This window comes from Rissa tridactyla, chromosome 8, assembly GCF_028500815.1.
Source record: "Rissa tridactyla isolate bRisTri1 chromosome 8, bRisTri1.patW.cur.20221130, whole genome shotgun sequence".
Taxonomy (NCBI): Eukaryota; Metazoa; Chordata; class Aves; order Charadriiformes; family Laridae; genus Rissa; species Rissa tridactyla.
This window is the reverse complement of record NC_071473.1, coordinates 36,665,746-36,689,496: the sequence shown is the minus strand read 5'-3', so window position 1 is coordinate 36,689,496 and position 23,751 is coordinate 36,665,746. Positions and strand designations below refer to the sequence as shown.

General features: G+C 37.8%; 2 protein-coding genes across 2 annotated transcripts; both read left to right on the top strand.

Moving 5' to 3' along the window:
• Positions 1-2,178: 2,178 nt before the first annotated feature.
• LOC128914300 (retinol dehydrogenase 8-like) lies at positions 2,179-9,730 on the top strand. Its single transcript, XM_054213107.1, has 6 exons — positions 2,179-2,299; positions 3,456-3,617; positions 4,854-5,033; positions 6,140-6,233; positions 7,966-8,149; positions 9,000-9,730. Exons 1-6 carry the CDS (start codon positions 2,203-2,205, stop codon positions 9,231-9,233), a joined length of 951 nt encoding a protein of 316 aa, XP_054069082.1. The 5' UTR covers positions 2,179-2,202; the 3' UTR covers positions 9,234-9,730.
• Positions 9,731-11,629: 1,899 nt separating this feature from the next.
• Positions 11,630-23,519, top strand: DR1 (down-regulator of transcription 1). The gene is made up of 3 exons (XM_054212255.1): positions 11,630-12,288; positions 17,840-18,003; positions 21,365-23,519. Exons 1-3 carry the CDS (start codon positions 12,069-12,071, stop codon positions 21,509-21,511), a joined length of 531 nt encoding a protein of 176 aa, XP_054068230.1. The 5' UTR covers positions 11,630-12,068; the 3' UTR covers positions 21,512-23,519.
• Positions 23,520-23,751: the final 232 nt, after the last annotated feature.

Below are 23,751 nucleotides of genomic sequence, written 5' to 3'. Positions count from 1 at the left end.
TTTATAAGAGGCCTAAATCTGAGTCTGATTAATGCAAACATTATTTATGTGCATTACGACATGTGATTCACGCTCCAAGTTATTTGACATAAAGCAGAGGAACATAATTGAATGTATTGCAATTTAAAGATTAGGCCTAAGCTTGTTTTGTGCATTAAAAGTGTATCTTGGCCAAACCCCCTATCTGTTGTATTTCAGCGACTCTGCAGGTGGAAGTGTGCTAAATTCCTTTCACTGTGTGTGCAAACATGTTCCACTCTTTAAGTGGTTGTACCAAACCAGCCACACATTTTGCTATGTTGACAAGGTCAAGATATGCTCATCTGAAGTATTTCTGCAGTTTCAGATTATTTATTTTGCTATTATGAAAATTACGATGTAGCAAAAAAAAAATACTGTTGAAATAAATATATTATTTGTTTCTCTACATAATAGTAAATGAAAAACATTAGAACTAGGTTGACCAGTGTAATAATTGAAAAATATTAAACTACTTTTAATTTTTATCCTCTCTTTAGGCAGATCAGTTTGCCTTCAGGCTAGAAATCTATGCATCAAATTTCAGGCAGATTTTTTTTAAAGCGAAGAAACATGTAAACCCTTCAAACAAGGATTTCAAGTGGAAAATATAACCAATCTGTAATTAAAATTGCATCACAACGATAGTGGAATTCCGCTAATGTAGTGTTGCATAAAGCCTTGCTTGCTCCTCCTACATGCACTAAATATAAATGTGCATGAGCAGCAAAAGCTATTTGCCTAGTATCTGAATCAGCTAAATAGCATTTACACTAAAATTGAGTATTTGGATACTGTCTTCTCTGGTAAAACCATGAGTCAAACCTCATAAATAAGTAGAATCATAATTACATTTTCTCATTAACTTAGATGCTGTCTTTCTATTTTGTTGGTTGTCTGAGGAGTTAATGATTCCACTTACACTCTTCAAGTGAATTTATTTGTTTTGGAAAGGAGGGACTTTTTTTTCTAATATCATAATTTCAGTTAAATGTTTCTGTAGAGTCCTACTTTTCTTGAGTTCCTATGCAATTTACACCTGTGCAAATCCTGGAACACTAAGTTCATTCTTCTGAACTGCATTGTGTTAGAATGGGATTACTGAATCTCGGAAAACATTTTTCTGTGTGTAATGGCATTGCAATTAGCTGAATGCTGTTCAGAAGGCTAATTGCTTATCAAGGTGATTCTTTTTGTGTCACTCAGGATGGGTTATAAATTTCACAAGAGACTGGTTTTCTTTCTGAATGTAGTATGACCCATGGTGACTGTACATTAATCACAAACTGCACCAAATTTCCAGTCCAAATGTCCCCCTGTTTAATTCAGAGTTTGTGTGCAAAGTTGGTGCAATATTTTCTTAAAAACTAAAATGGAATCAGGTGTCATGATAGTTCAGTTCTGGTTTTGGTTTTTTTTTTTCAAATTGTCAATTGGGGAATAGAAAATGTTCAAAGAGATTTCGGTGTCAGCAAGGATGTAGCAAAGCTGGTGTGTTCAGCCTCTTCCTGGCTGCTCTCCGCTGCCGGCATACTCGATTACTTTCTCTATTCTTGATTGGGAATGGTGCCAAAAAGAGATGTGAGGAATCTGTCCAAACAACCTGTCTCTTTCCAAATCCACATCCCATTTTTCAATTTATGTTTTCCGTAAAGCCTATTAGGACTCTTATAATATCAAGGTGCCAGGGAAGAAATCCATTTGTCATTCTGCTGCAAAAGAATGAGGAGGGTGCTGTGAACATAGGAAGCCTGAACGCCTTCAGCAGTGGGGTCCCATTTTGGGTGCAGTTTACTTTCTGTAGACGTGACTGGGGGCCTTGACACTGCAGACTGTAATTGTGGCAAGACTTTTCTTGCCAGTAGTATGCAAACTGATTATTCCACTGTTTAAAAAAATCGGTGTAGCTTAACAAATGTCTCATTTTAAGAGTAATCAAATTTTGTATTAACTCTAGTCTGTGTTGATGATGCAGATTATAAACTCATGCAGGAGCATCTGTTTCTGTTTTTGTCAAATTGGAGATTATCCCTTAATCATGCAGGGTCTGGGTGTGCATTTTCAGATTTGTTGACTCAGGAAAGCTGGAGATAGCATTAAAGGCTAATGACATTATACTGTAGCTACATTTAGGCTGTTGCGCCTCTGAACAAGAACTCTTGCTCGAACCACCCAGTGAAAAGAATGGCGAGAAGAAATGTCCTCATTACAGGCTGCTCCTCAGGAATTGGACTGGCCTTAGCTGTAAAAATGGCAAAAGATGAACAGAAAAGGTTTAAAGGTAACAATGTATCTGTTAATTATCTTTTTTAAAAAGATACTCTTCAAGGCAGTCTTTTTTTTTTTCCTCTGTGATTTAACAGGTGATTGTATTCAGTTTGGTGACTTGTTAGTTTCCCTCTGCCTACTGTTGTGAAAATAGAATACAGTGAAAATATACTATTTTCTGTAAGCAGATGATATTTCTGTAAGCAGATGATATTTCTGTGCTTGTATTGAAGCTGAACAGCTACTTGAACCGAGTAGTTTACAATAATAAAAAAAAAAGGCAGTGGTATAAAAACAAATAGCTGAAAACGTGCAGTATGCAACCTTGGATATATGTTCAGAGTTGTAGTTAGCTTTGGTTCTGGCTACTAAAATCTTTGTTGAATGAAATGTACATGCCCATTTGAGGACCAAAGAAATTAATTTAGGAAAACAGTTCTCATATGTGCAATTTTTTCCTTAAAGTATGTTTTATTATTCCAACCCCGTGTAGGCATAAGAGGATGAACAAAGGGGCTGGAATTTGTCTTTCTGCTACAAAACGGGGTATTTGCTATGATTGGAAATAGATGGCAAAGCAAATATGGTAATCTGTGGTAATTCAGTTTCTCAGACTTACTCACTCGCAGTATTTTACTGCCAACTGACTGGATGCCGATTCATAGTTTTCTGGATAATTAGGCCACAATAATGATAACTAATTTGTATTTTGAGAAGTAGCTTTCAAAAATAGACATTTTTGCAAACCTAATGAAGCATCTGTTTTCCACCTTTAATAAAATTATGGTTGTTCTGCTAAACATGTTAATGGCAATTAAAAAAAAAAGATATCTGCAATCCAAAATTAGGTTTTAGGTACCTAAAAATGATTCAGTGGTATAACTTGATACCCATTATTTAAAGTTTCAGTGATAATATTATATTCATATGCTGCATGTTCTTCATGTGCATGGGGGAGTTTAATTCTCCTTTTGAATTTCTTGGAAGATTTCAGAATCAGACTTTGGGAAATCAGTGGCAATATATGTTGAAAATAGATTCTTTCTACTTTAAGTTTTTATCTGATATTTAAAATATAGATATAAAAGCAATATTCTTTAATGCTTCTCAGTAAGACTACCACAGATAAAATTTTATTTCTGATAAGTGTTGCTTCTGGTGTGTTGCAGTGTATGCCACAATGCGGAATCTGGCCAAGAAAGAGCCACTTGAGGAAGCTGCAGGTCGCAGGCTGGGCAAAACCCTAGAAATTAAACAACTGGATGTCTGCGATGAACAGTCTATTAAAACTTGTGTGAATAGCATCCCTGACAGAAGGATTGATGTTCTAGGCAAGTACAGGATGTGTATGCTATGAACAGATGACGGTTTTCTATTTGACACCTTCTCAAATACCCTGGAGAAGTTTCATTAGTGTATTTTTAAATGATCAAAGTAATAATAATTAAATAGTATATTCTATTCAAGATTCTTAAGGCTTCCTGCAGACATGAGTGGATTAAATCTCACCGGGCTCCTACGAGGTAGGGAAGCTCGTTTACCCTGTTTACAAAGGAGAGGCTTGATCACAGAGAAGTGTCTTGGATAAGATGATACAGTTTTTAGTAAGTGTGAGAACTGTCACCTTAATTGGCGTCTTCATGTACAAGATTTTCTGCCCTATCAATGAAGCACAGCCCTATTTACAATGAAGGCATCACCTCTCTGTACTAAGAAAGCAACAGTATTTGGGAATTAGCAAGTAAAAAACAAATGCAAAGAAAGTAAGGGTACTTTCATTTTGTATTCAGAATTGCAATTGTACTTTACAAGTCATTCAACAAGAAGTGTTTTAATATTTTTTTGCTAAAAATAAATATTAGTATATTAGTAAGATGGAAATTGCTCACACCATCGACTATTAAATCTTCTCTAATAGAAAATTATGGACCTGCCTTAATTTTGATTAATTATTAAAGCACTGCTTAACAAGCTGCTTCTGCAAAGTATATTATAGTCTAATTTGACATACTAGTTGTAGTGCAGAATGACAGTTCTATCAATCATTCCTCACTTACAAATATCTAGGAGGCAAATAAAAATCAATGGAAGCGTATGTTTTGGTTTTATTTTTTTATTGAAGAGGTAAATGTTAAAAAATAAAACAAAAAGCAGACCAAAATATGGCCTGGTCTATCACCTCTTAGAATAAATTGAAGACTTCTATTCATTCCTTTGGGTATTGACTGTAGCCTCTCAATCTTAATACTGAATTATGAACAAATATAGATCATTCTTGGCTCATTTATCTGTAATCCTTTTATAATTTAAAGAAAAAGGACTAATCAGAAATAAATTAGTTAAAATGCTAAATACAAGATGATTTAAATTGGATTAAAAGCATAATTAAAAATAAAAAAGGCTATTTCAAGTGCAAAGCTTTAGTGACAGAATATCATCTTTTAATCCTTTCTTTAAGGATTATTTAAGGATCATTTAATCCTTAATCCTCATTTTACTTTCAAGTAATGATTACAAGTTAATGTTTATGGAGGTTATTGCTTACTGTTGTCTTCCATTTTGTGCAGTTAGCAATGCTGGAATGGGGCTCATTGGACCTATTGAATGTCAGACCATAGATGAAATGAAAACTGTGATGGATACCAACTTCTTTGGACTGGTTCGACTCCTGAAAGAGATTTTGCCTGACATGAAGAGGAGAAAGAGCGGACACATAGTTATAATAAGCAGTGTTATGGGAATACAAGGCAAAGTCATTTTTTTTGGTTTTTGTTTGTTTGAACTAAGAGTTCAGTATTCGAAATCAAAAGCTTACCTCTTTTCATGTGAAAAAAAAAAATGTAGGAGCTAGCATATTTAATTTATGCTTTGTAATGCTGAAGTTCCAACTATAAGAAGCACAGCACTTAAACCTGATGTTTTTTATGCATGTAGGTAGTATGTTACTACACAACTACTCTCAAGACATTTTAACAACAAAACCTGCAGAGTGAGGTTTTTTTTTTTTTAGAGTTTTAACTTGAATCATAATTATTATTTCTTTTTAAAATTTTATTATTTTATTATCTGGAAAGCAGGGCTTTGTAGCATTACTTTTCTCTTTCATATTGGAAAAGATAATGGGGACGGACCAACATGCTTACTACGCTCTGCACAGTAATAATAGAATAAAATCCAATCATGTCCTAGACAACTGTACCACCTTTTTTGTAAAGTTTCTCCGCTCATAAAACTCCAGAGAGTCTAATTTTAGTGACAGAAAAATGATGCTCCTACTCTTCTGTTCCATCTGGTCTAGCTGTATTTATTTCAATTATTCCAACAGTGGCTTTGATCTTACCTGGATTATTCTGGTGAGTGAGGGTCCTAAGTCAAGCTGCAAGAGTGGTTATTGTTTAATACCATACTTACCATCCCCCTAAATGGATCGATGTAGCACTTTTTCTAAATCACTTATATGCAAGCTGGATCTCTTGCATAATCCTATTTCCTGCATTGCACTCAGCTTCTGTGTTCATCTACAGCCTATTAAAGCCTTGCTGATAAATAATGCAGATGGTATTGCATGTAGAGAGACTTTCACATCTTAGACTAAAAAATATTTAATGTCATCCAAGGAGATCACAGTATCAGCAAAGAGGAAAAGCATTAGTCAAGCATCCTTTCCTAGAATGAGCAATTTTGAGAACATATGCAAAAAAATCAGTATTTAGATTCAGTATACACAAGGATTTTTCTCATGTTTTCCCAGGAAGACTGTAGAAATTTTGGGAAAATACAGGAGTTTTAAAAACTGAACTATTATTATGTTGAATACAATCACATTCTCAGGATGTTTTGTTTGTACCATCAGGTATCTTATTTAATGATGTTTATGCTGCATCTAAGTTTGCTGTGGAAGGATTCTGCGAAAGCTTAGCTATACAAGCACTCAAGTTCAAACTGCAGTAAGTATCAATCCACTGGTGTAACTTGTATTTTAGATAGTTTTAAATATATTCAGAGCTAGCAAACAAATTTTTGAAGCTTGCTGCTATCTGGGAGAAACAGACCGAGGAACCCATGGAAATTGTACATCGCAAAAGGCATAGAAACATCTGTGTTCTTCACATTACACAAGCAAATAAAACAATCTAGATGCTAAAGTAAACATGTTCTCTTGAACAGTTAAAGGCTGTTTAGCTTTGGATAGAATACAGTTTATGTAACACTTCTGAAAACAGATTCTTGCATACAGTATCATAGGAATAAAATTACAATAGCAACCTGTAATATTTTCCTTTGGAAAGGATAACAGACTTCTTAGTCAATTCACAGATAAAAATGTTCAAGGGCTCATTGTAGAGAGAGAGCAAGTGGAAATCCATCAGACTGGAACATAGGGCAAGATACCTATAATGACAGGTTGTAGGAAAGTGAGAAGAATGTGGTGTACCATTTCTTAATGTTTAAGATGGTATTTAAGAGAATACCCCTGTTCATTGTCTGTGGGACTTTGGGGTTTGATTTGTCACATGTATATTCACATTCATGTAATTCTGCTACTATTCTTTGTATGAAGTCCAACAATTGTTAAATATTCATTGCATCTCTGTGTGCCTAAGTGTTTAGCCCTTGTGCTTTGGGAGAAGACACAGCTGCTGTCATGGGATTTCAGAGACAAAGTGGCATCCAAACTGTGATTTTCCATACTGCTCTGAAAAGTTCGGAGTGATTTAAAATAAATATATTGTAATGATAGACAGGCTATACCAGAATTCAAAATAAGATTTTAAGACTATAAGATCCAGCAAAAATGAGGTTAAAAAAAGAAAGCAGAATGGGAAAAGTTCAAGGTCCAGTGTGCAGAGTGATGCAAGAGAAAAGGCTTTAATTCCAGCAGGAGCTGGAATTCTGCTGTCAAAGTCAATAGCTTGATTTAGTTCTAAAGAGGAGCCTGATCAGAACTGAAATCTAGGAAGAGGTCCTGTCCCAAAGAGTGTTTTGATAAACATAGTGGCTGGGAGTAATTACTGCCTGAGAAAAGAAGTGGGAAAGAAGTGATCCGTAACTGTATTTCAGTGATTTGCTGTAATACGCTACTGAGCAAAATAAATTTTTCCAGATTTGGCAGCAGCCAAAATCTGTCCACCCACAGCAAAATTCTCAATATTGTATTTTATTATAATATTGTGGAGGGATCTGGAGTTATGAAACACTGACAGCTTGACAAAGAAAATCCACGTTCGGGTAATTCCTCCCTCTTTTTCAGCTACTTCTAGTATTATCATGAGAAAGCTATAACAGAAAAATCTATGTAAGATTTTGTCCAGAAAGTAATGAATTTTATCATCTTTTAATTATTTTTCTTAATATTTGGTAAGTTCTTATGGATAAATCATCCTTAGATTCCACAGCTGCGAGACAGCAGGGAACAACTGCGCTTACTTCTGCCTTGAATTAAGTTACAGCACTTCCCTGAATTTTAGGCTACACAGATTTCTACTGCTACATGTGGATGGGCAGGAGCATGAGAGCAATAATGTGGTATGGATTCTCCTTATAGAATGTACTGTTTAATATGGCTTGCCAACATGTACTCATAGCGCCACTCTTAAATATTCTTTTTTGAGAAGGACAGAGAGGTGTATTTTCCATGGAGGTTAGTCAATAACCAGTATATCTTTGCTTTTTGAACAGGTTAAGTTTGATTGAACCAGGCCCAGTGATTACAGAGTTTGAAAGAAAAGTGTTTGAAGATGGAATGAAAATGGATCTTTCAGCTGCAGATAAGGAAACAGCTGAGATGTTTACTAATATTTACCTCAAAAATTACAAACAAATTTTCCAGAGCCTGGGACAAAGTGCTGAAGATGTTGCAGAGGTAACTCATCAACAATTCTCCATCTTCTTTTTTCTTGATGTTTTTTTTTCTTTGTAATTTACAAATGCACTGGTTCGTTGGTGGGGTTTTTTTTGGTAGACGCATTAGATTTAATTAAATGTAATTCACACTATTTAAAATTACTTTTAAAAAACCTGTGAGAATCTCAAGTATTTTAAAGAAAACCCTTTAGAACATTAAAAGAATGTACATTTTAAAGTAGTGAAGACAGCTGTCAATTGTAATTTAAATAACACTGAGGTATTAGATACACTTAACTGGCGAAGTCTGGACATTCTGCAGTGTCACCATACGTCTACACAGGGTTCCCACCATTGTTTTACAGCAGCTCTCCTCTCCATCTCACTAGTAATACCACCGCTAATGTGAAGTTCATTCCTGCAGGAAGACAAGTTTAGGCAAACTGTGGAAGGGGACAATGATTTCAGGTGCTTGCTGCTAAGGAATAGCATCAGTGTCAACTGAAGGTTCCCAGATCTTGCTGCAAAGTGCACTGTTCGATCCTTTCCCAGTGGACTGTAAAAGAAAGGATCTAGCTATTGTGGACATATAGGCATAATTTTGGAGGACTATTCAGGATACTTAGGTGTCAGATGTTATCACCATGATACAGATAAACAAAAGGAGGACTAAGAACAAATAAGAAGTACTTCTTATGCCCTTAAAAATATTTTAAGAAAAAAATCTAATGAAATTCTAATAAAACGACATAAAGGTTTTACATAATTCTAGCACTTCATTCTTCTACTTTTCCTCAACTGAAAATTAGGTTTTTACTTTATTGTTTTGGTAAAGGTTCTTTAACAATTCTGTTTCTCATTCTTGACAGCATACAGTAAAGATAATTCTTGCAGAAAATCCACCTTTTCGCCATCAGACCAACACCTTGTATACTCCGATGACGACCCTGAAATATGCAGATCCAAATGGAGATCTACCCATTGATATATTCTACAAAATGGTTTTTCATCATGACAAAATCTTCAGTGCAAGTCTTAACTTTATCAAATTGCTAAGGTGGAGAAGTAGAAAGAGTTTTGACCTGGGAAAACCCTCACAATAACGATGAGATTATATAGTGCAAATTTGGAATTACTTGTTGTAACTACTGATAATGCAGTATGTTGTTATTCAAATGCCTTTGCTCTGTAATTGTGAAAAGGCATTCAAGGTGTTTATTTGAGCTTAGCTAAGATAGTCATCTCAATGTGTTTATCTTGAACTTTACAGTTTGCAGAACCTTGAAATTAAAATCCTCTAATTGTAGGTTTATTCTGTTTAGTGTTTGCTTTTTAGAGAGATCTGTTTTCATGGGAACATGAACATTGACTGATACTTGCGTATTCAATATTAACCCCACCCCTTTCACGTATTAGAATATAATACATACTGAGATGTGTACTGTATGTAAATTATTTAGATTCTTAAAATATTTTATCTTTTTAGTTATTAGAATGTAACAGAATTAGTATAGTAATCCCTCAATCACAGTAGTATTCTCATTTTCAGAAATCAGGTCTATTTAACAGTAACATAAGAGAAAGTCTCATCAATCTTAAAATGTCACAACTAGAGTATTTATTAGTCATATATATGTTATAATATTCTGAGTGCTTCCTTTATATGCAATGGTTACTGGCATATTATACATAGTGGACAATAAAATGTTTTTTAAAAGCATCTCAAAATAAAATACCTTCTTACTGTCTGGGTACTATTTTTTGCAAAAATAACAAAATATTATCAGTAGGAAGTAATTTAATCCATTAAATGCCCTCAGTGCCTTGAGTGGCTGAAGCTGAGCCACAGGCTCTCCTTTTTCAAGCCATCCTAGTAAGTACTTATTAAACCAAAATTCTACTATGAGGAGAAGGTCTTCTCCCTCTCTTTCTCTCACCCTAGTCCTGCAAGTCAGCTGAGGCTAAGCTGGGGGCCTGGGTTTAAGCGCTGTTCCTGCATGGCATTCTTGTTCTCAGACCTCCACCCCCGACTCAGTGCTGCCCTGGGCTGAGACAAAGGCCCAGTGTCCCTCGGGACTCCGGGTTGCAGTTTCTCAGCACGTTCCACCAGCAGTCCTAGCTTCACTCCGAGAGCCTGGCTGGAGCTCACCGAGGATACAGGAACTGGCTTTCTCTTTCCTTAGGTACTTTTTCACTAAGCCTAAATCTAACTCTGTGCTGGGACTTGCAATGGCCCTGCCCTACCCTGCCTCTGCCCGCAGGCTAGCTCAGAGGATCCAAGCAGCAACCCCTGTGTGGGCAGCTCCTGCGGATATCACACACTTCAGATAACGCTGGGCTTGCTTTATGTTGTGACCCTTTGGTGGGGCCGTGTGGGAAAGTAACAGAAGATGGGCAAGGACTGTAAACATGCTTGGCATGCTGGGAAACATACATAGCACACTAATCGTTGTTTAGTCCTGTGCGCTCCACAAGTAGAACATCTGCACTTAGATAGCGTAGGCCTGTGATGGACTCAAGAGGCACCTTATCGAACAAGCCTGAGATTCCTGCCCTGCTGTTGGAGAAGATAAAAGCACAGTGGAAAACTATGCCTGCTTGAATCCTTGAAATATATGCGGGAACAGCACGTTCGAACACTCTCGCATTAAGAAGGACCCTCTCTAGCAAGGACCAAACTCCGTTGTGCCTGCATTCCTGCTTACATGCCTTTGCCTGGGTACTGCTTCAGAGATCCCCTGTTCATAGGATATTGAGATTAAATTTACTCTTCGCATTTCATCTGTGGTTTTGTGGTTGTTCTTGTATCCTGTGTTGGCTGACACGGACTGCACACTGTGAAGTGCTTGGAGAACAGCGCCCGCAGCAGCCCCTATGCACAGCTGGAAGCCTCATTTATGTTCCAATTGTAACTCAGACCTCCTTCCCCAAAGTACCAGGCTGGCGTCCACCCCAACAACAGTGCAGGGATGGGGCAGAGGTGGGAACAGCAGCTGGGCTGCACAGGGGAATGCAGGAATTAGGCGACAGCAGAATGCTGCCAGGGACGGGGGAAGTATGGTCGCCTGTCCCTCTGCACCCCGAGGTGCAGCCAGGGTGACCCGGTCGCCCCTGGTTGAGGGTTCAGGCAGGGTTATGGCTTGGGCAGAGGCGTCCAAAGAAGATCAGGGCCCGTCAGCGGCGAGGGCCGCCGCTGGAGCCTCCCCCTTCCTCTCAGCGGGGCTTAGGCCTGGCTGCCTCGGGCCCGCAGCCCAGGGCTGGGCTGCTCTACCGGGCGTTTCACCGCTGCGGCACCAAGAAGCCAGGAGCCCCGGGCGGGGACAGACCGTAGCCCTCGGAGGAGACGCCGGGCCCAGCCACACCGAGACGGCGGGAGGACACCGGAGCTGCGGCCGCCCCCACGTGGCGCCGCCTCACGGGCCGCGCGCCGCCAGCGCTTCCGGCGCTCCCCGGGGCGGGAGGGGCCAGGCGCCGGAAGCGTGTCCCGGCTTCCGGCGGAAGCGACGTCCCTCGCAGGTCGAGCCAGTAGTCGGAACGTTTCCGCCTCGCGGCCGCCTTTACCGTCGGCCCAGACGCCGCCGCTGCCGGTGGAGTGTGAGGACGCTGAGCCGTGCTGCCGGCGGGTAATTTGACGCTTCGCATTCCCTCTGGCTGCTCATAAGGCGGTGGTGCCGGCGCCCGAAGGATGTGGCGGAGGCGGCAGTGGCAGGCGCCGCGGCCGAGGGAGCCCTGAGCAAGCGCTTCCCGGCTCCGCGCACCGGCGGCCCGGCCCGCTCGTCCAGCGACCCCTCGCCCCCCGCCCCACCCCGCGGCGTCGCCCCTCGCGGCAGAGCCCACCCCTGGCCCGTTCCTCGCGCGCTGGAGCCCCGCGCCGTGGCTGAGGGGGAGTCCGTGAGCGCGGGAGCCGAGCGCCTCTCGGGGAGCCAGCGGCAGCCAGGATGGCCTCGTCGTCGGGCAACGACGACGACCTCACCATCCCCAGGGCTGCCATCAACAAGATGATCAAAGAAACGTTGCCCAACGTCCGTGTGGCTAATGATGCCCGGGAGCTGGTGGTCAACTGCTGCACTGAATTTATCCACCTCATCTCCTCCGAGGCCAACGAGATCTGCAACAAATCGGAGAAGAAAACCATTTCCCCAGAGCATGTCATACAAGGTAGGCTTCTGGACGGTGTGCTGCTGCCCCCTGCGACATGGGTCATCCAGGCTTTGGGCCACTCCTGTCCCCTTGTGGCTTTTCCCTCTGTGGTTCTTTGTAGCTACGTAAAAGGCAAAAGGCAGAGATCTTTTTAAGGGTTCTGGAGCAAAAGTTTGTGTTGTCTGGCTTGTCAGTCGCACGGCGAGGGAAGGTTGTCTTTGTGTGGTTAGAGTGACTGTTGAGTGTGCTCAGGACCAGCCCTCATTTTGCGGTTCCGAGAAGTCTGTGATGTTTTGAGTGAGGTCACCAAATCCATTCATGTTTTTCATACCTGTGAATCGAGGTCTGCTTTTTTAAATGGTTATGCAGATTTCTTTTATAGCATGCTTTAAGATTCTGGATTTATTAAATCTCTTTCTAATTGTAGACTGACAAAAGATGCATGGTTGGGTACGTGGGGCCCAGGCTTTAATCCAGAGTTGTCCTGTCTGGATCTTATGAAGAATAAAGTATTCCTCTAGGGCTATCCTTGAAGTCTGATTGTTTAAAATTAAGTATTTGTATCTGTTGTAGAAAGCATTTGAATGCAACCTATGCCCTGGCATCTTTTTCTGCTGTTGACTTCCAACCTTGCTTGAATAAAAGGAGTGTTTTCTCTCTGTGTCTCATCTGGTTTTCTTTAAATTCTGCTACAAATAGGGAGTTCCCTTGCCTCATCCTTGAGTCTGCAACAGGTATCTCTTTTTTCAGGATTCATTCACTTTGCTGCTTAAGCAAAGGTTGTTGATACCAGTGTCTAGTGCAAACAAATTTATAGCATTAATAGTGAAAGAGTACGTTACTCTGCTGCCTGGTAGAGATATTAACAGTAGCATTTGCAGCAGAGCTATTTTCAGGACTGCAATAGTATCGAGTTAGTTTAAAGAAATGTTATGGTTTTTTTGGTAATGGTTCTCTATTTGAAACAAAAAAAATCAGATTCCTTTGGATTGTAACAACTTGCTAACCAGAAGAGTTTCAAGTACTTGCCTGGGTTATGAATAGCAAAAGAAAACATGTAGCATGTATGAGCTTTAATACTAAATAAAATACGTGTAAATCTGGAAGCTCAGCAGAGCTCAGGATGTAAAGAGTAAAACTTGTCCTTGCACGTGGAAGCATACTTTGGATATGATGCTTCTAAATTCATGGATAGCTTCTTCAAGTGACCATCAAAACACTTGAGCTCAATTTTTAACGCAGGAATAGACATGAGGACATAAAGAATTCATGTATGAAAGTGTTTTTTGCTAAGTAGTGGTGGTCCTTAGGAAAGATTTCATCTGTTGCTGTGCTAGGGTTAATCTGGGTGGTTTTGGAAAACGAAACCGAAATGTGTGTTTATATATGCACACAGGCGTGTGCATATCATCAGCAGATGGTCCCAAACCAAGTATTTCGCTGGATTCTATGTCTTTGTGTTACCAGATTTTAGAGTTAGATCTAACTTAAAAATAAATTTTCCTGTACTTTTTAGTCAAATATTGCTAAGGAAAACTTTAGAGATGTATCCTTTTTTTGTAATGGTCTGGAGGTGGAAGGAGCTTGCTCTTGGATTTTCTGCTGTTCTTATCTTTAGGGAGGTGTATGTGTTATTAGCTTCCAGATGCTGCTCAGTTGGCAGATGGTCCCTCTGTGAGAGGTATGAGAGTTTAGATCGCTAATTTTGGAAACAGTGGTTACGTGTATGTAGGCATAGCATTTTCATCCATCTTCATACATCCTAGACACTTGCTGTGTTGACTGCCTTTTAACGTTGGTCCATGACAATGATGCTAACAAATTAAATAATTGACATATGTTTGTTGTGGTCAGCCAGATATCTTGTTCCTTTGAAATGCTTAAACCTAGTGCTAAATGCTAAACAGCTCATTTAGAAGTAAAATGAGGCTAATGGCCATCTCATCACACCTGGTCCCATCTAAACACGGTGCTGCCTCCCAAAAGGTGTCTTTTTGTACCCTCCCTAGAGCTGGATCTAGCAAGTGCTGATCCAACTGACCCCGTGGCTTTTTGAGAGTCTGGGGGAGAGCACAGTTTTCTATCAGGTGAGTTTGCTGATCTGACTGTTCCTCTAAACAAGAAGTTACTAGATTGGAAGCAAGGAGCAGGAAGGGTATTTCACTTGGGAGGAGGAAGGGGAAAGAGACACTGCAGCTGGTGACACCCTGCCGTTGCATGGTATTAGAGGTAAAGTGAAACTGCATTTGTCACTGTGCTCGTGTTTGGCAGCAGTGGTGTTTAAGACACCCCTCCTTTGCTGCACTAGTAAAAATGATTGTGCGGCCGTGTGCTAAGCTAGAACTCTTTTGCCACTGGGTTATCCGTCAGATGAATGAAGCCCCTGCCATGTCTCATTGCATGGTAGCACAAATGCTTCACTGGCACAGTGCAGTCAACAGCATAGGGGAAGGACAGCAGAGGCTGCTTGCATCCCATGAGAGATCTGATTTGGTAGATGTACTCAGACTGTGCCAAGCACTCACCGCTAGTGATAAAACATGAAACAGCTTCCCTGGAGAGTACCCAAAGGCATCAAGGCTATGTAATAGTTGTAAGTGGAGATAGTCTCCGTGTTTATTGTTGAGTCTCACCATCAGGAACCCAGTTATAAGTCTGAGGTTCTAATAAGCAAATTAATATCCTTCCACACTGGAACAGAAAATAGCCTCATTTGATAGTTATACAAGTCATGATGAAGCAGGCTTTTTAGGATAAATTAAAGTTCCATTGGATTCTGAAAATGGTGAGATGTTAAATTCACCGTTTTTATGAAGTTGATTAATTACTTGGTCTACATAGAAGTGTTGTGCAGTAAGGTAGGCTGTAGGTAGATGGCAAATCCTGTAGCTTCTTTTCATGGACTGTTAGGATACTGACAGTGTTTACGTTAGCATTTAATGTTAAAAAAAATCCAAACAACTGTTAATGTTTGGGATTTTACTTTGGAAATTACTTTTCTTTGAAAGGAGCATAAAAAGTTAAAAACCTCAGATGTGAATGACCTGATTGTATAAAAACCAAATGTATAAGTAATTATGCTTAACTGATTAATCAGAGATCTTCACCTTCATGCAGTTGTTAAGAGCGTGAGGAAACTGGGGAAAGGATAGTTGTGCTTTGATGTTTGTAAATATGAGAAGTGCAACAAATAAACTGTGTCTTGTGATTCGGTTGTTTAAATTTGGTGTGATCATTCTAACTTCAGTAAGATACTTAATTTTCAGCAATCTGTGTAGATACATAGATTTCAGACTCAAGAAACAGACTGAATTTTGGTGTAACAGTGGCTCTGCTAAAGAAGTGATTGCTTGTCCCACATCTTATCACCGTGCTGGTGTAAAGGGATTCATATTCCTTCTATGCACGTGTTCTGTAAAGCCTTGATGTTTTTCAACAAGATAGGAAATTTCTTAAGTCATTTCGCACCCAGCAGAATTTTGATGCTGTAGACCTATGGTGCGTATATATGGTTCTTCATAGCTTTATTACGTTGAACAATTATACAAATCTGTCTTGCTTATATCACACATTTTCTTTCGGATTTTTTTTAGTGTGCTACACTAAATACAAAACTAAGTTCTTTCCATTAATTTGTTTTCTTTTAAGGGCCATTAAAAGTTTCTGTAAAAGCACATCTTGCTGTTGACTTCAGATTGGGCACTTCGTATTCTGATGCAGCAGGTTGCCAGCCCTGATCACTGTGAATATTCTTTTGATGAACACCTGTGTATTTTCTATGATGGTTTTTCTCTGTGATGTTAGACTTGTAGAGATCTTTAAATTTTATACTTTGGTTTAAAAAAAAAAAGACGTTGGATAATTTATATACTGTTTACATTTTAAAAATGAATGAGTTCTTAAATATTTAAAGACTGCTTAGCTAACCAGTTCTGGACATAAGACATGGATTTGCCTCCTATTTGTTGAGGCTGGATTAAACAAGTTTCTGGAGGTTTTTGGTAATTCTCATAGAAACTGGGCTGATTGAAAAAAGTGTTTCCAGTGTCTGTATGTAGGCTGAGGCTGAACTGACGTACTGTCTCTGAAGTAATTTGATTATCTCTATATCAGTTTGTCTTTTAACTTTATTTTTCTTAAGAAATAGGTATTATGTAAATTCATTTGCCAAATGTTATCTGTTAAAGGAATGGTAGTCCTGTATGACTAGACAGCTGCACCATACTGCCCTATTGAAGACACTGTATTAGTTGTCTCCTCGAGTACAAGTTGGAAGCTGAAAACTTACCGAATGCCTTTGGGTTATTGTTTAGGTGTAGGGTACAATGGCATGCTGCTGTAATTATGGGTAGGAAAAGGTTGCTTACAAAATTAACGTTAGAATATAGTTCTGAGTTAGTGTAACTAAGAGCTTGTTTATAACAAGTTGTTGATTGCTGTTGTGCAGTTTACTTTAGTGCTATTTCTTGAATAGCTTGTGACGTAAGGTTGAAATAAAGTAAGATAAAGGTTAAAACAATTATCATTCTGTAAAGAAAACTCTGATTTGTGTAAATACTGGAAATGAACCAAGTGTTGTATTAAGCTGAGACTTGTTTCTAGTATAATTGGTGTTTATGTAATATTTCTAGCATATACTGTAATAGGTTCCACTTTGGGGTGTTTGTGTGCGTGGAGGCATAACGTAGTAAATGGTGAATCAGGGAACAGAGTGTGCCTTTTGTCACTGTTCCACCTGGATTTTTATAATCCTTGTTACTTTTGCATTCTTTAAAAAAAAAAAATAAAATTGTTGCAGGATATAGCTGCATTTCAGATTTCTTTGGGCAGATAAAAGTACAAGGTTTTAGTTTCTGAATAAATTTTCATGTGGAGATAAAAAGGTTTCTGTTTAGAAATAAAACAATAAAGAACTCATACATAATTTTATATAACTTTATATGCGTGAACTAAGCATTTTTAGCTTCTTGGCACTTGAAACTAGGTATTAAAAGAAAAAGCTAAAATTCATAGGTTTAAGGTAATTTTAATTATTTCTGTCTTAATGAAAGATCTGTGATCATTTTACGTGAGTCACTTTTTCTCTGTTATAGGTTGCTAATTTACCTTATACTGAAGACTTGCAACAAGACTGGAAAGATGGAATCCCTGATAGATTAAAGGTTAACAATCCAGATAGGCAGGACTTCTTAGTTGTATCAATTCTGCTTGATTCTGATATGTGGAAGATGGGAGACAGAGGTCTTTTGAAAAATAATGCCTACCTCTAGCAAAATGTATCTGAAAGCCATGCATCCTCTGCAAGTGCAGACTTCTTTGACTGTACTTGACTAAACTTAATTTTTCTTGCCTGAGAACACACACTCTTGAATGGCATAGGAGAAGAGACAGGGAAAATAGCTATCTTCACAAGAACTTCTTGTGAACACAGACTTTCTTCACCAGATGATAGAAAACTGATCAAACGTTTTACTACTTTTATTTTTTAATCTTTTAAATAAACAAATCGGTATCTATTATCAAAAGCTTTGTAGAAGATGAACAATGCGTTTTCTTTCTTTCTTTCTAGCACTAGAAAGTTTGGGGTTTGGCTCCTATATCAGTGAAGTAAAAGAAGTCTTACAAGAATGCAAAACAGTAGCCCTAAAGAGAAGAAAGGCCAGTTCACGCTTGGAGAACCTCGGCATTCCGGAAGAAGAGCTTCTAAGGCAGCAACAGGAATTATTTGCAAAAGTAAGTGAAGCAATATTTAACACTGATGAGGTTGGAATAATTAATGCTGCAGATCTAGTGCCGCAAAAACATGCGCACACCTCAAGAAGTATCACATTCTTTGTGAATTGCTGTGGCATCTAAGGTGCTATTTACCTTCGCCTGTTTGAATTGGGGAAAGTAAAGTCAACAAATAAGATGCTGCTCCTTGTTACTCCTGTGATTTGATATACATATACAAACAAATTTTATACTTTAAGTTTAAAAAGCACGTTTTTTTGCTGCTACTTATGTATTGCCATTCTACTCTAGGGAATACATTAAGAATTACATGGCTGAGGAAATAAAAGAATGACAGCTGGTGTTCTAGGAAATTACCACTTTTGATGCATTAAAAATGAAAATATCTTTTCTGTTTCTGGCCATCAGTACACAAATGTTATTTCTTAGGCTTTGAAAGAAACATTTAATCATTCAAAATTTCTAATTTGTCCTTTCTCATCTTCCTTTACTCTTGGCAAGGTTCTAATTGAGTGAATTCATGCATAAATTTTTAAAGAGGCAATTCAGGCATAGGAAAAGCATTTGCCTGCGAATACTGTGTGCGTGCGCACACACACACATTCTCTTTCATCGCAGCCTTTTCACCTCCCAGCTTTCCCAGATAGTTTGTGAACGTCTCCAAGTTTAAAAGACTAAAAGCCAATTTTATTTATTTATCTTTCTACACCATCTTTCTCTCTACTATTCTCTTAGTTTGACAAGAAAACCATTCTCTAAACTAACTGATGTGAAAATTATCTTGGATTTCTTTCCTCTTACCCAAGGCATGAGTTGTCTTTTCTCAATTTGCTTACTTTAATTTTGTCTGGTGAAAATGCTTATTCGGTTATGTGTTAACATGCCTGATTACTGTGACCTCCTCTCCCCTTTGCTACACTTGTATCTTGCTGAAACAATTAATAACTGTCGTTTTTCATGTTACAACATGCTAACTATTTAAATCTTAATTGCATGATGAATTTCAAGACATTTAAAATTTCAGCGTAGCACGTAGCTATTGACAGCATGCCATGAACTAGTTATGATAAATTCAAGTGTGCCTGACTTCTGTTTGACTGTACTAACATTAGAAACACCAATGTGTCTGCTTCTGGTTTAAGGGTGAGATTTAGAAATAATAGCAGTTTGATAGCTGTTTTTTACTTAACTATTTTGTTCAAATAACTTAGCATGATATACAAAATAAAAAAGCAGCAAGAAGATAAAGTGTGGTAAAGGAGTACTAGCTCCTGAGTAACATTTAAATTAAAAAAAAAAAAGAAAAGCTGAAACCATGGTCACCTTATGTAAGCTACGCTTTATCTAAGGAATGACTCCTTGAGGTATCTTCTGTTTAAATTCTATAATACTGGGTCTAAATGTCTAAATTAAGGCAACGCATGCAAGTTTGACAAGGTTGTATGAATGATTTTTTTAAAAATAGTCTTTGGTAATATGGAAAATCTTTGCTTAGATTCAAAGACGGCAGTCTCGTTTTCAAAAATACTAGTTGTGATATACTGTTGGAGGTACTGTACTTAAAAATAGTTACACAAGTGCGTGTTCCTTTATTTGTGCTAGCTTTGCTGATATTCCAGAGCATGGCACTAATGCTGACTTCTTGCTCTAGTTTTAAAATACTTGCCTATTAATATTATGAACATTTTACACCTATAGCTTGGATGACTGTAAATATTTGAAGTCAGTGGAATGGCTTATCCCAATGTTCATACATGTCTAAGTTTCTGTGCAAGATTTGGGGTTTGGGTTTTTTTCGAAGCTTCCTCACTGAAGTTCGTCTGTGCAATAAATGAGTTAAATTTACCAGATGCTTGTAAAGCTTCTTAGTCAATACAACTCAATAGAATTTTTCTTTTAAGTCCATTTTTGAAATGGCTGAAGTTAATATCATTTTAAGTATGTTACTGAGGGTAGGCACTGACAAAATGATCCATCCAGTGGGAAGTGCTGAGCCTCTCATCCTGGTGCATGCATGTGTATCACCTCATTGAGCGTACAGTAAACTTAATTATATCAGGGTCAGTAGGGAGCCCTATTGTTATCTTGTGTGTGATAAATATTTATGCCTCTCCGATGTGTACAGATGCTGCTCTCTTCCTTTGTTTAAAACTTTTACAATGTCTTAAATTGTTTTCCAACCCTTGTAACTTCACTACCACTTGAAGTCTGAAGTACTGAGAAGTCTTCATTGAGAAGAGATATCTACCTCTGTAAAAGTAGTTTCTTTTAATGCTAGAACAGACTGAGAAACTGTGACACTTCTTAAAATAAGGGAAGAGTTACGTTTTTTCACTTTGCTAAGTAGGTAAACTGGTTTTGATAATTTTCCAAAGAATCATCTTTTGTCACCTTGAAGTTTGCAAAACTGTAAAATTTGCTGATGCTTTGTGGGGAAGAAAAAAAACAAAAGGAAAATTCAGTGAGTGCAATGGGATTAGAAAGGAAATCATTACGGTCTTAGTGATGACTTGTAAAAGCAGAAAAGTAACGAAGACTGAAGATTTTTAATTTTAAAAACTTTTTCCTAATGTTCACTCCAAGTAGAAATTGAGTGAAAGTTTTAACTTTTAACTAACTCAATTGACTAGTATATTGTTGAAATCAACAGTAGTTGCTGAAAAACAAGTGGAAACCCTGGATAGAAAAAGGAGGGGTCACCAGTTTAAATACTTGAAATGTTTTGTTAGAATGTCTTGTACATTCTAACATCTTTTACATCCTTTCAGTAAAGGACTGTACCTTTCTGTAGCAAAGCCATCCTCAGTCTGCAACCTGAATTTAAGAAGACTTTGCATTGCACTTTTTTCCAAAGATTGCTTAGCAAAGTAAGATAATGGCTTTCTTCATGTTTTCGTAATAATGTGTGCCTTTGTGGTACAACTGGATGATTTCATAATTGTGAATTTTAGTATTTGTAATCAACAAAGTAGGGCTGTTCTCACCTCTGAACTGTGATTTAATGTTAAAATCCCTCGAAACTGAAGCCCAAAATTTCCCTTGCTTTGCCTCATTTAATTTTTCCATTAGGAAGTGGGTTTGGCACAATCCTTACAATGGAATTTAAATACACTACCTCCTGCCTCTTGTTTTGTAACTGTAAATCCTCCATATGGTGGTCTTTTCAGAGAAAGAGAGAATATAGCTAAACATCTCGATACAAATAATTAAGGTACTTCTAGATGTGTTTTTATATGTACAATTAATAAAAATTATACAAAAGGAATCTGCAGTTGCAGATAAAACTGCTTTTAAAGATAAGGTGCTCTAGAAATTCTTCACAAGCTATGTATGGCATTAACAATTAAATTCATGTCTTTAGGCCAGACAACAGCAAGCAGAACTGGCGCAGCAGGAATGGCTACAGATGCAGCAAGCAGCTCAACAGGCGCAGCTTGCTGCTGCTTCAGCCAGTGCATCCAATCAGGCAGGATCCTCTCAGGATGAAGATGATGAAGATGATATCTGAAATTCACCAGCTGAGTTTGTCTTTACTAAGAAATATTTTTCCTGCACAATGAAAACAGTGAAATGAATGCTTACCTGTAAGTTTGTATGCATCATGGACTGGCAGTTGGTATTCTAGGGGTGTCTGCTGTTGTGTGCTGTACATGTATAAACTGTCATTTTTTGAACTCTTGAAGATTTAAGGTTCAGTATCATATCAACTTTGGATTTTTAATGGTGTATATGGAAATTTTAGATAGCAGTGCGTCATTTATTTGATCAATAAACAGTGTTACAATAAACAACGAGTTTATAAAATATAGTGAGATTTATACAAAAAAACTCTAAATCCACATTTGCATTTCTTCCCTTTTAACTAAACTATAAAATCTTACTTAGAATTTTTAATTGTTTTTTGGGGGAGTGGTACAGTAGGCATAATCTGTTAATGGGAAAAAAGCAGAGTTCAGCATAGTAGAGTCTGAATTCTTAGTTCTTTTTAAAATGAGGATGTATACGGCAATAAATATTATATATGCTCAAATACCACACTTGTTAAAATTTGAAAATGATACATTTTCACCAAGCTAGGTAAAGGTATGTTTAATAGGAGTTGTACAAATTCAGTCATTTTTTTGTATAGGGGTGAAAACAAACCATGGTTTTATTATGACATCCTTTGGCAGTCCTAACTGAATATTTCGCTTCAAAGACTGCCTGGTTTGAAGAACTAACTGCTATTGTTTCACTCCAGTTTAATGTTAACTGTTGTTGATGGTATTTCATAGACCAGATCTATTCATATTGTTGAGATATAAAGCTGGAACTTGATGAAACAAAATTGTTTTAGTTCCACTGACGTAACTGGGAATGATTAAATATAGAAGCCTAAGAAAGCAAAAGATGAAGCTAAGAGCATGCTTACCATAAAAGAGGGAATTTATTTAACCTTGATTAGTCATTGTTGTCAGCATAATGCTAACATTCCCCAGACTAGATTGCCACTGGATTACTAGGATACCTTGTTGAAAGATAACATTTCCTTCATTCAGATTGGTTCGTAGGTAAGTCTGGGTTTTTGATAAACTATTCCCCAAGAGTGATCAGCAATACATGGAACAGAAATGATGTAGTAGTCGTTTTGATAGTTGATTTGAAAATTCTGTTGATTAACGGATGAGCAGCTGTTCTTTGTGTTGAAATAAAGCACAGTAGTGTCCATTGCTGAATTTTAATGTGTTACTTGAAGTAATACTGGCATATCTTCTGGTACACTAATCTGAGCAGACTAGAAAAGCCACTTGCATGCTGCTGTAGATGATCCCATAGCTCTCTAACAATGTGGATTGTTTTTTATTAACTTGTGTCCTCAGCAAATTGCTCTAGTTCAAATTCTTGAGGAGGGCAGCAGCAGTCTGTTTACATAAGGATGCAAACAGAAAATGGTGTGCCCATTTTTACATAAAGATCTGCAAGGTACAATTGGCACATATTCAGATCTCAGTCACATAGTGACTTTTGATTTAAATTTTAGATACATCAAGTTGTGTATTGAATAAATGCGAACATTAATGCAGTGAAAACTCAGAAAAGTATTTGTTTAAATGTTTGAGTTTAAAAAAGAAAAACAAAAGAAAAAAAACCTTCCATGGATACTATATGAAATACGTTAGGCAGGGTTTGACCGACGAAGTGGTTTTCTGTAAAGGTTTAAGTACCAAAGGTAGAAAAATCTAGTCTAGCGATACAATGTTAATGTGCAGTGTTGGCTTTTCTAATTTGTACTGTAACACCTTCACACTTTCTATTTTAAATGAATCTTTTCCTTTTAAATAATATTAGGTATATTTTCACACCTTTCTTTTCTGATGCAGAATTCAGGTTAACATTTTACTGCATCTGGTATGTATGGTGTAATATGTTTGGATCCTTGTGACCTTTCTTTTGGACATTCTTGTGCTTTTTCATATGCTGTATTCTTCAAGCAATAAAATTCTGATGTGTTTTTATAAAATTGCTTTTATATTTAATGAATAGTCTGTCTTCTTCATTGCATTTATAAAGAAAAAAGTTAAGACTGCTTAAACTCTGCTGTTATTTTGACCCACTGAACACTTCTTGTGACCGAAGTCTTTACAACCTGAGTGCTGTTGGATGGCATTGCTGTTCACTGGGGTTGTCAATGCTTGCAAACAATATTTCTGGGCTTGACCTGCTCTCTTTCCTCTTGGGAATTGCATTTTGTGTATATGCCTTTTTATA

Excerpts from the sequence above, each read along its gene's own strand:
- LOC128914300 (XM_054213107.1), top strand. The coding sequence starts at position 2,203 with ATGGCGAGAAGAAATGTCCTCATTACAGGCTGCTCCTCAGGAATTGGA. Across the intron at positions 5,034-6,139 it reads CAGTGTTATGGGAATACAAG|GTATCTTATTTAATGATGTT; the intron begins GCAAAGTCATTT and ends TTGTACCATCAG. Across the intron at positions 6,234-7,965 it reads GCACTCAAGTTCAAACTGCA|GTTAAGTTTGATTGAACCAG; the intron begins GTAAGTATCAAT and ends CTTTTTGAACAG.
- DR1 (XM_054212255.1), top strand. The coding sequence starts at position 12,069 with ATGGCCTCGTCGTCGGGCAACGACGACGACCTCACCATCCCCAGGGCT. Across the intron at positions 12,289-17,839 it reads CCCAGAGCATGTCATACAAG|CACTAGAAAGTTTGGGGTTT; the intron begins GTAGGCTTCTGG and ends CTTTCTTTCTAG. Across the intron at positions 18,004-21,364 it reads AACAGGAATTATTTGCAAAA|GCCAGACAACAGCAAGCAGA; the intron begins GTAAGTGAAGCA and ends TCATGTCTTTAG.